The sequence below is a fragment of the Pomacea canaliculata genome, linkage group LG11, assembly GCF_003073045.1.
Source record: "Pomacea canaliculata isolate SZHN2017 linkage group LG11, ASM307304v1, whole genome shotgun sequence".
NCBI classification, from domain to species: domain Eukaryota; kingdom Metazoa; phylum Mollusca; class Gastropoda; order Architaenioglossa; family Ampullariidae; genus Pomacea; species Pomacea canaliculata.
In genome coordinates, this window is record NC_037600.1 from 18,679,857 (window position 1) to 18,692,345 (window position 12,489).

Below are 12,489 nucleotides of genomic sequence, written 5' to 3' on the forward strand. Positions count from 1 at the left end.
CTGCGGCAAAGTATCAAAATATCGCAGAAGCCTTCAACTAAAATCCAAGCCTTTCAACTAACTGGAAGTAGGATGAATGAGCTGTTCGATAACAGAACGATGAATCGACAGCTAGCGCGAGAAAAGTTTTTTTTTAAAAAAAATCCTTAGTATAAGTGTATGCCGAACGAAAATTGCATTGAGTGGGAAAGTTGAAAAAAATGTGACCACTGCTTATGAGAAGACTGTTTCCACTTAACACGACTTTTAAAAATAAATAGGTGGAATGCCCTCCTCGCATGTGTGTACTCTGATTAACTGTTTATATCATTTCCCTAATGGTTATCCATCTATCAGCTTTTTCCACCCTGCTCATCTTGACAGGAATCGCCTCTTTCTCTCTCTCGATGATGATGATGATGATGATGATGATGATGATGATTTATGTCTGCGGACTTTGTACAAAAGATCAACGCCTTTCTTCAGCTCGTGCTCACATCCACCACGTGTTACGTGAGAAAGAAAGCGACGAAAAGCATTATCTAGCCGACGAGATACAGCAGGTGTATGTTAACATTACCAGGAATCTATTAATGGAAACTTCAGAACCAGAAGTGATCTGTTAGTCAATCTACCCGTACAGAAAGTAACATTCGCCAGGAATCTTCTTCAGTTAAACACCATGCGAACCGTGATAGAAGAAAGTACTTTATTCGATTCAGATAGTCTATTTAAGACAACAAAAAAATTATGTTGACTACACGGTGCAGTGGCAGGTTCGTTAGCATCCCTTAGATGATTATTATTATTTGTTAAAAGCACAAATGTTATAATTAAAATTCTTCCTTTGACTAGTTAGAGTGTGGTCAGGTGTTAAAAAAAAAAAAAAAAAAAAAACCATCACCAACAGCAACAACGCTACAGATACCCGACTATCTGGTTTTTGTGTGGCACTTGACACCCGAAACTGAACAGAAGCACCAGAGAGTTCTCCGACAACTACCGACAGTAACCACTACCTGTTGTCGCGACCTCTCGAGCAGATTTTCAGGAAAATCTCGACCTTTGGTATCAATGAGGTCACAACTGCTCACTGGCAGTATCCCCCAAACATTGAGACTGCGCTGCAGAGGAATGTAGCAGTCAAACTCCATCCTCTCTTTTTCTCTCACTCTCTCGAACACACACACGCAAACACACCCTACACAGGAATGTAAGAATCGACCCGATCCTCCACCACCTCCGCTCATGCTTCCCAGTGGAGGACTGGCTATATTTAGCGCTCGGCTAATGTTGAGAAGAACTGAGCTCAAAGAACCTCTCGAGACCAAGCAATGGACTTGGAAAATGCATCGTCAGCGGTTTTTGCTAGACAGAGAAATAATACAAAACTGTAATACAATATTTTAAGATGTTACGAAAAGACGACCAGTAAAGCAGTTATTGACTGCTTAAAGTGGTTAGGTCCCTCTGTGCACATCCTGTGTAGACCTTAGGGATGAAGAGACTGATTATTGGCTGGTTATTGGAGTTTTGTTGTCTGCAACTGATGCTACCTAATGGCGAGCTGGTCATGGCGAGTGGTGTCTCTTCGCCCTCGCTTGAGTGGGCGGATCTCAGCAGTTTTGTTTGTTTTTTTTTTTGTTTTTTTCTGTTTGGCTTTCTTGTGCTAGTAAGTCATGTTGCCATTTTACTGCAATTTCTTTTCTTTGTCATCATCTGGACATTCTCCTTATCTACTTTTCTGATTGATATTCTGCTCTAGTCCAATGACTTTCCAATCTGTGGTTCTGTCTGACCGACACCTTGGTCTATAAATGTCATCCGGCAGAAAGCCGAACTGACATTCCCAATATTTTCACAGAGAGAAGAGCCACGGGAAATGTGTAATGCGCGGACAGTCTGGCTTTGGCTAGGATACCAGGCTATGAATCATCATATACAACCGCGCATTTGTGTTTATCTCATCTTGTGTATCACCCTTTCTCTTGTAAATCAAATAAAGCCTACTGCTAAGTAGGGAAAGGCGCTAAATTTACTTTATTATTGTTAGTCCAGTCCCGTCAACAGACGCCACGTCAAAAAAAAAAAAAAAAAATGACGTGTGTTACAGCGAGATTTGAACTCTAATCTCACAATCTTCCCTTAGTGACAAAAACTTCACCGCCAAGCCATTGGATCGCTCAGTCTTCGGAGTGAGTCTGAAGGCGACTGAAAATTGAAATTGAAATTGAAAACGGCTTTAACGGGACACACCACCTACTCAGACACCGCCATGCACCTCGTGCTGTGTCACTGACGGAGCTGCGTGGCGGGTAGGCGGTGACGTCATAAATGTGCATTAGATTATTATCATTGCTACAACGGACTTGAACACACACACGTGACGGTGAAGAAGGAAAAACCAGGTCTGAGGCTCGTGCACCCAACATTAGCCGCGAGGTAACGGAAACCTGCCACCGCAGAAAGCGGGTACATGTGTGTCAAGGCCGGTGACGGCGTCAACTAACCATCACAACAATAAGATCTATCTCTGTCTTCTTTTTTTTATTTTTTATTATTTTTTTTTTAAATGCCATCACTGCCCCCGGCTTTCCTGGGCGACCGAACAACGAAAGCTTTCAGTTGTCTCTGCGTTCAGTAAAAACAGTTTTTACCTTGAATCCTTTAACTTCACGGAGCTAGTAATTTTTTGTTTCTGTGATTTACTTTCTTTTATGCAGTCCGGTGTCTGAAACTTTTTATGGCGAAATCTGTTATAGTGCTACATTCGACAGTGGCAAATATCTCTAGTCATTCACCATTCGCATTCATACTAGTTGCTATCGCGCAGTCTTACGGTCATCGTTCGTCCTGCTATGTACACCAAGATTACTTGAGAGAACATAGGAGCCCGCATTTTTTTTTTTTGAAACAAATTCTGCAGACTCAGCACAGAACAGATTTAAAAATAACTGCCTAACGCTCCGCAAATGAGGACAAAAGTAAAAGCATCAAATGTAAAACAGTATAAAATAAGCGCATCTTCGTACACGTTGTTATTAATTTAATAAATATAATAAACGTTGTTATTAATTTAATAAACATAATAACATTCGTTGAGCTTGGTGAACACTTCCGCTTTTGCGCTAAGAACTCGTAACATGCTCTACGCCTACTCTGGGATGTTCTCCACACCGCACAGTCGCAAATACCTCACGAGCGAACAAGCAGACAAATAAACAACTGGCGTTCCTCGGCCATGCCTGGTGATTCAACGCCCGTCTCTCGTGACGTCAGCCACGCCTATCTGCTGGGCCACATCGGCGCCCTCCACACTGACCTGCACTGACCTCTTCAAGCTATTCTTGTCCCCGGAACCAATTATGCCTGCAGCTCCAGGGCGTCGCAACACCCTTATCAAATAAACGGCAGTTGCTAATCACAATTATTTTCAAACACTACATTTATGCTTTTTAGTCTTCATTCGAATATATATGAAATGGTACGAAATAAAGGCAAAACGCTATGTCGCGATTCAACACGTCCAATGGACAATAGGGGGCACCACTGCCGATGACAAATGTCTTAAGAGAAGGACACAACGCTTACAATACAGATAACGGCCTTCTGACTGACTCAGCGTCTCAGGTGTGTTATAACACTCACAGGAGTATCAGGTGTGTTATAACACTCACAGGAGTATCAGGTGGACGACCAAAGGGAACGACTCGTAAAGACCTCACCTAAGCTGGCTTGGGTCCTCCTTCCTGTCCGTAAACGAGAAATCTGTCTTATTAAGCAATTGTATATCTCGGAAAAACGGATCTCAACCTCCGACACCCTTCTACAGACGAGATGTGCACATTGTTAGTACATATCAGGTACACGCCAAGTACACCAAGTACACGCAGGGTACTATAATGTAGAAATCAGGAACACACCAAGTCTGTTTTGTGAAAAGCGGGTACTGGTAGACGGGTACAATCTGATGCCAACTACCGGCACAATGTCATGCAGTTTGTGGTCAGAAGCAAAGCGGTTTTACTGTTGATGCTGTAAGCAACGTTCCCATGCGTTCCGTTATGTCAAGCTATAAGTATCAAAATAAAAAGCTTCAAAGCCGTCCTGATGTTCTGGTGCTGATAAGGCTGCAGGCCTTGCTTCAGATATGCCCAACTCTTGCATCAACAAACACAATCGCACACACCCACGTGCGCTTGCATACAACACACAGAGGAAAGAAGGTAATGTTGGACAGCATACTACAAATTTTTTAAATTTCTTTTCTACTGGTCAATGACGTCCTCTTTGATTTCTCTGCCAGTAGAACATGATATTTAATTTATAGGGTGCCAGAGTTTCCAAGAAAAATGTACACAAGTGTTTAATTTTGGAATAAGCAATTTGTTGGGGTTTTTTTTTTTTTCACAAGGATACGCGTAATATTTAAGCAACTGGCATTTAAATAGCGCGTATCAATTGCGAAATACTAATGGAAAACAAAATGTTTAAGATGTAAAAGATAATAATGCAAGTAAAATTGCGGTAACTATGGAAAACTCGAAAATTTTTGTTGAAGACAGAATGGTGTTTCAAGGGCGTCACGTGCCAGGTGTTTAGTTATCACGGTGTGCGAACAATAGCGCTCGGCATGACCGGTCCAGCAGGGATGGCTGTCCCCGACAATTACAACCATGGTTAAAAAAAAAAAATCCTCACTGGAGAGAATGAACAGTTCACCTGCTGCCCTCGCTAAGAGCTCGTAACCGAGGAACACACGACCCACGTGAACCAATGTCCGTGATACTGCCCACCTGCTGGGTTAGCGGGCGGATAAACATCGTCAGCCAGCAGCTATCCACGAGCATGTTACTAAGGTTATTTCCCACCTGCTGTCAGCAACTGCTATACGAGACGGAGTCCCATCACGTCTCTCAACAGAGGTATTCTTGCTACTATGTACACCATCACCCGCCTCAGGTATGCTCACTACAGAGGACAAAACAGGTGCTTTTAAAACTGAAACATTGGCGAAAAGGAGGGAGTGGAGAAGGGGATAGTGGACGAAGGAGGGGAACAGACTTCGTTCCAATATTTTCTGCTCTGTACGCAGGCATTCCGCAGTAAAGGAGGCAGGGTGTAATGCCGAAACACTGGGACGACGGACAAGTGATGGAGATTCACACATGCAGCAATCAGCCGACGCCGGGTCGATACCCGACAATTCTGTTGGCATGCATCTTGCACCAAGAGAATTAGTAATACCACAAAACATCGATCGGCGAAACGCGAGCTTACAGGTAAAGCATACTGCATGGAAACAGCTGCTGGTCTGATGGCCCAGCCACTTCAAGCTGCCCACCAAGCCAAGGACAGCCAATCCATGTTTTCTCTATCCCCTCACGCTCCCAACACCCGCAATGAATACGCTGTCCTGAGGTACAGGAAGATCATTATACTGAAAGCAGCACCCGTCGATCCCAGGTGGCAGCACCTCTAATTAGCACCTGCAATATGGTGTTTTCCATTCAGACGCGAACAATAGGAACCTGTACTTAACAATTCACAGTTTGTGCAGTGCAACCAAAATATTTCTTGCCATTATTATAAAAAAAAATCAGGCTTTTAAAATGTCACATAATAAGTATATTTTTATAACACACTACCTGATTTTGAAAGGTCAATCACTTTACAAAACCTATTACGCACATATATATACTCAAACTGAACACAGACAAACATACATAGACCAAAACAACAAACACACAAAGATGTAACAACAATGCATCAAAGTATAGAAGGAATATCTCACAGGCAAGGCAGATAATAGTCACTTTCAACACTTCTACTGAAGCTGTGTTATGAACAAACTTCTAGGAATACAAGGCTGTCATCTCCTGGCACCAAGAAAGTGAACAGATTACATGGATCCATAAACCATAAACAGGCTAAGGATTAAAGGATGAAGAATCTTGTGAGGCATAGCTATCAACTGGGAATGATATACTAAATGCACAATATGGACTCTGCTCTACATGCAGGCCTCTTGGCTTTATCATTGCCTTTCCCTGAAAAGGAGTCAACACATCAAGATGCCCCTACACTGCTCTAACCAAATGCATCTGACTGTCCCCCTTGATGGCTTACCTTCCCCAGTCCACAAGGGGACTACAGCTGAGTCAGCTAGGAGATGTACACTTCATCAAAGGGTTTGAAACCAGCGAGGTTCAGAAGCTGTTGCTGTAACCATGTTGCTATTCTCTTCCACTGCTTAATCTAATATCTACCAAAAATGCCTTTTACATTATCTGCGAAAGATTTACCTTATAAGCCAGAATTGCATCAGCAGCCTATATAGCAAATACCAAAGTTCACCTAAGGCATGGATTTTTGAACCCATTTCATCAGCTTGTCTCACCTGCAGTTAGGAACTACTACAACGTTGTCATTGAGTTGATGTAACAGAACAAGCAGATACACATTACCACAGACAATGAAGAAAAGGAAGCTGAATAGGAACATTTGCAAAAATGTGTGAAAGTGACATTTGAGGAAAACTGAGTGAAATTATGTGACATTAGTTGTGAATTGAGCCCTACTGCCATTACAAGAACTGCACTTTGTTCATGACAGACCCAGCATAACTGCATTGCAGCGTTTCCTCTAGCTCACACAAAATTCACCTATCCCTTTAATATCTTCCGCAAGCTATGTAAACGATAAACATTTGATCAAACCAGTGGTAAAATTAGATGGACAGGATTCTGAAACTAATTTATCTGTACACATGTTGGTCCTACATTACACTAAATGACTTGCAACTGCAAGAAAAATTATATCTAGAATGTAATCTGATCCTGCTGAGAAAAAAATATGCATATGCCCAGCTTCCAGTTAGATATGTGAATGCACCCAAATACAGGAAGCATCTTTTTATCACTTCCCTATCACAAGCACCTCCTGCCCTAATATGTACCACCCTCACCAACCCATGAAAAAACCCTCAAGCAAACCAGAAATTGTAGCAGAGGTGTTGGCAGGCTAAGCAGTAATGACACTTGAAGCAAAGGGAACATGGCTGAAATGGTGAAAAGTGTTTAAGCTGCCAACATGTTCTCCCTTAACAAACCCTGCCCTGGCGCCAGGAAAAACAATTGAAACCAGAAACCAGCCTCCTAACAAACATGTTGACCCTTGACATGCTAATGGAGCAAGGTCAGGAAGATTCTTTGGTTGCTGACCTTCACGCTAGGCACAGTTCATAGCTTCAGAGAACATATGTCCTTGACAAATTACTCAACACTTAACATAATGACATACAGTAACAATACTTTATGACAATGACATACTGGAATCCCCTTGAACTGAAACAACACCCTTATTTCATGTAATTGTCAAACATTTTGTTTAGAACCAAAAGATAACTTTAGTCTGTAGAATCGAATTTATTATCTAATTAATTTATTTACTTTTATGGCATTTACACTGTTTAAAGGTGCTGCTTCACTGTCTTGTATTTATAGAAGTGTCAGGGTGATTATGTAAGTAACTGAAAAATTCTCAAAGAAATTCCATTTACTGTCTGTTTTGTATGTCTTTCAAATATAAATGTCACTGATTTACCACAATTAAAACTTGTCCTAAAAAGCAAGGAAAAAAGTTATGGAGTCATATCTCAATTCACATGGTAGGGCTCTTCATCTCTGAGCACCCATCAACCACACTAAAAGCCTAAAAGGTTGTAGTGGTACAAAAGCTGCTCCACAATGACAGGGACAGTCAACTGAAAGGTCACATACTTAAGTCAAATATTCCCAGTGTAACTGATGGGTGGAATGAATGTTAAATCAGTACTTTTGCACATAACAGTACTCATTACTAATATAGTATGTAAAACTTGCTGGTTATTTGATGATTTTGAAAGCTTGGGTGTTAATGGGGTAGTCACTATATACCTACACTATTAACAAGGAAACATTAATTTGAGATAGAATGCATTGCAACGTGCATGTTTAAATTATATCATAGTCAGGCAACAGTACTGAATGACAGTGTAGCAATGTGTTGAAACATGAAACACTGATCTATAGTTTTACTATTGTCAGTGTAGCTGTTGTCAGTTATCCTGCATTTGGTACTAAGGACTGGGTGCATAAGAGACTACACCAGGGCGATCACTGAGTTTGAGAAAGGATGTTACTTATGATCTATTAAGATTCCATATAAATTAGTTTGGGAATTTGGAACTATCTGCCCTGTACAATATACCCTATATTACTGCCAAAAAATAATTTAAAAAAAACGATCACAACTAAATACATTTCTGAACTTGCTGAACAGCTATATATTTATCTCAGGACAATTATTTATGAAGAACCTATATACATCAATTTATAACCAATCTGTATCAGAATTAAGATGCATAAAGACTTAGGTAAATACATAACCACAATAATGTGCTAAACTAGTGTCAGTTAGGGCTGCACAAATTGAAAATCTATATCTTGCATTTCGTTAAATCTTGAGATTAAAGGGGGTATCTCTGAAATCCAGATATTTACATGTTAAATGTAAAGATTATCATAACTTTTTAAGCACTATAAATAATCTGTCATTTGTGTCAGAACAGGCAGGACAGCTTCATCATCATAGCTTGGTAAACATCTGGAAATCAATAGCACCTGTGTCCTGTCACATACATCTGCATCTTGTTTTCTTTTTGTGGAAGGTGATGCTTGAGCACTTCTTAAGTATACTGAATATGTGTGTATATGTGTAATGCACTACACACAGACAGGTCACAGCTCAACATTTTTCATACACCATAAAAACTGACTTACCTGGAAACAGATGGTTCTACAATTAACTTGCCAACATAGGAGATATAATGCATCAACATATACACCCTACTATAATGTTAGACAAAACCTATACCTGAAATGTGTAGCTATATAAGCATACAAAAAGCATTTGGATAGCAAAATTAAATACTATAATTTATTCATTGCATCTTGAAGTTAAAATCTTAATTCAAATTTGCAAGGACTAATAATAAGAAAGTAATGAAAACCTGAGTTGGTTTTGTTTATATCACTGTATATATCATTTATAAATCTGTCAACAAGATCAAAATATACTACTAGTTAATCTGTGTGGAATACGTGCATTTAATTATGTGAAATCAAATATATAGAATAATTATTCACAGACAACATTATTAAGTGTTTTAATTATTGTCGTTAAGCATCTTTATATACAAGAAATGTCAGCTGTCATTTGGTTAAGTGTGCAAATCCATATCTCAATTTAAGCAGTATGCACTTAATTTTTTTTTTTTTACTTTTTAATGGCTGGCCCAAAGTAAGACAGAAAATGTGTCGTGGTCACAACTACAGGGCCTGCTGCCTCTGGGGTCTCCATGCACGATTACACGATACTAGAAATGCGTTAACACATACAAGGGGGTCATCTCGCTTTCGTGTCGCAACGACGCGATGGCTACAACACGCCTTTATCTTCTTTGTGTGTTATTTTTGTGCTGCGCTTTCAAAGATTGTTACTGACGGCACAGTAGTGTCATCAGAGCAACACCATAATCTGACTTTAAAACCCGAATGGAACGTTCGATACATAAAGGAAAGTGTGAGGACACATTACCAGTACACAGCAATGTGTATCAATACAAACATGATTTAAAAAAACATCTTACTCCAAACATTCAGCCATCCTTCCACGCGTAAGGGAAGATCTTCCTCCTCATCGAAGTCTGTCATGGTAGCAGTTCACTGCCAGAGCACAAAAAGTGTGTAGTTAAATTGAAATTGAGCCATGACTTCGCTGCCTAGTTTAAAGCAAGCCATAAAGGATGCGTGCATCCGTGAAGTTCAAGCAGACCACAGTGCCCGCGCGCTGCGTCAATGGCGGAGCAATCTCATCTCCAACCTCACACAACAAAGCCTAGGTCGGGAAAACATCATACTAGCTTGCTTTATAAGAATAATTATAAAACTATCTCATATTAAACTTTTGATATAAAAACTAAATTATTTTAAAGTTTTGATATTTGTAGACGTACGATTTCGATCGATGAGGATCTCTTTTCTGAGAGTGAAATGTTAAGTGGTTATTTGGTCAGCCATGTGCACAGTGTAGCTGCAAAACTATTTTTAACTTTGGGAAACACCTTCGTGCCCCGGTCGAAGTTAGAGCATGATGAGACATTTAAAGACTTTGCATATATGTCACTGAAGCACAATTGTTAATTAAAATCACTCGGAAATGTCAGAATAGTTGACATTTTTTCAGAATGTGGCAAGTTGTGGAACAGTAGAGGACAAAACATTTGTAGTCGCAACGCCCGGGGATTCCAAGCTGAGTCATAGTGGTTGGTAGAGTTCACGCTAAATCGTGACATGTGACGTGTGTGTGTGTGAGGGAGAGAGAGAAATACAACCGAAAAACTACATCTTTCCTGTATGAACACGGTTACACGCTATGAATGACTGATCCTTACACGACCAGTCTGTGAAAGTAGATTTTGCCGCATGCAGCGCGCGCAAGAGAAGTCTTATCAGGTCCAGACGATAACAAAAATTTCCTCGTAAAATGCCACACGCCCTCCTGCGCATGTCGTTACGTCACACCAAACGGCTCACACAGGGCCTGTTACACTGTTAATTAACTCTTATGCAAATACTTAAATCGTGAATGAGACATTGTCATAGACAGTAATGCAAAATTTGTAAAGTGCATACTCACACTCCTAAGGAGCATATATGATCTTAGCGCTTAAGAACAATTAAGAAAGAAACATGGACAGCATATATGATCGGGGACAGGAAAACAAACAAATAACATATGACCTATAGAAAAATAAACAATCGTACTAAACGAAGAATAAAATCAAATACAGAAAAAGAAAAGAGGAACCAAATAACAAGAACAATTACTTTTGTTATTTTCTCGGGACGTACCGACTTTAAGTCCAAACAAGAGTTAGATCATTGTATATCTGTTCCAAAGATACATTGTCTCTGTTACTGAGGCAGAATATTGTATCTATGAGTATCGCAGCACAGATACTGGTCTTTCTAACTCCGATCACTAATAAAACAGCATGCCTCAGAAACACTAACATTTCTTCAAGAAGGAAACTTGTGTACTATTATAAGTCTCTGTTGAAAGAATCAGCAAAATTCTTCAGTCAGCCAGTTGTCTCTTGACCAGCACACTTGTCGTTAGGAGGATCACATCACGAATTTGTATTACTGGACTGTTGGCAGACGAATTTTTTCCAGTTAACTACTAAAGTGAGGCAGGTGTATACAAAGCTAGTTACACCAATAAAGATCGACCAGTTATGTCGCCTGGCTTTTGAAAGTAGAGGTTCGCGATGTCATACGAGTCGTTGGGTCTGTGTTGTCTGTATGAGATCCGGAGCAGCCTCCTCAAGAATTGCCCTCTGATGCATGGATTGTCCTCTCTGAAGTAGGAGCTAGCGTATACGTGGACAAAACTCTTCCAAAACACTAATAAAAAAAATAATATTAAAAAGAAGGAAGCAGAGGAAATGCATACGCATATTTAAAGAGAGACAGCCAAAGAATCTACATGAGGCAGCTTGTCTCACATAAGATAAAATAAAAACAATTAAACCATTTTATTTATTTTATGTTTGTTGCGCAGATGGAAGGATATTTTTATCAATTTTCCCCTTAATCTTAATCTCTATTTCATGTCTTTCGTGATAACGGTCTCCCCAGGAACGCTACGCGGATTCTTTATTATTGATTCAACCTCAGGCAAACAATATCTGCAGCAATAAAAGGTTTATTGGCCTTTGATCCAATGTTGCATGGCGGAACAGCAAATTCCGCGCCAGCTGTTAAGGTAAAGTGCTTTAAATATTCAGTCTGGAAAGTGTACGGAACTCTGTGAAGTAGTCTCTTGTGGCTGTCACAGATAATAAATCTGCAAAAATATTACTTACTTAAAATAGTAGAGGTCAAGACTTTTTTTAAAAAAATTCATAGCTGGAGAATATGTTGACAAATATTGGTGAGTCCAGACTGATGCGTGATTTAACATAATAGCTGTATGCATTAGTCTTATGGAATAAGATTTTGCAATACATGCAGGCAGTTTCCAGTTTAAATTGAGAAGTTACAACCAAATGGACATTTCAATGCATAGATTGTACCACGAACTTGTATTACCGGACTGCTAGCAGACGATTTTTTCAGTTAACTACTAAAATGAGACAGGTGTGTACAAAGCTTCCGGTTTAGTCACATTGATTGTTTAGGTTAGCCGAGACTAACAGCGAAGAACTTCACAAGAGGCAAGCGGTGGTCTCGGCAGACACCAGCAATATACTTATACACTTCTGTGATTAAACGTTTTACTCTCTTACATTATTTGTATTAATCATTTTCTTCCTGTCGACCTGTTATTTCATCATAGATGAATGCTAAATGATTGCCCATTGTCTTGTATGCTGATTCCTCTTCTCGCATTTTTTTGTCCTTT

At 39.9% G+C, this 12,489-nt stretch overlaps 1 protein-coding gene across 1 annotated transcript in view; it reads right to left on the reverse strand.

Annotated features, from left to right (window-relative positions):
- Window positions 1-9,856, reverse strand: part of LOC112576314 (ras GTPase-activating protein nGAP-like) — a 100,118-nt gene extending 90,262 nt beyond the window's left edge. The window contains exon 1 of the mRNA XM_025258668.1: window positions 9,671-9,856. Within this exon, the coding sequence (XP_025114453.1) occupies window positions 9,671-9,734 (64 nt within the window). The 5' untranslated portion in view covers window positions 9,735-9,856. The remainder of the gene's footprint in view (window positions 1-9,670) is intronic.
- Window positions 9,857-12,489: the final 2,633 nt, after the last annotated feature.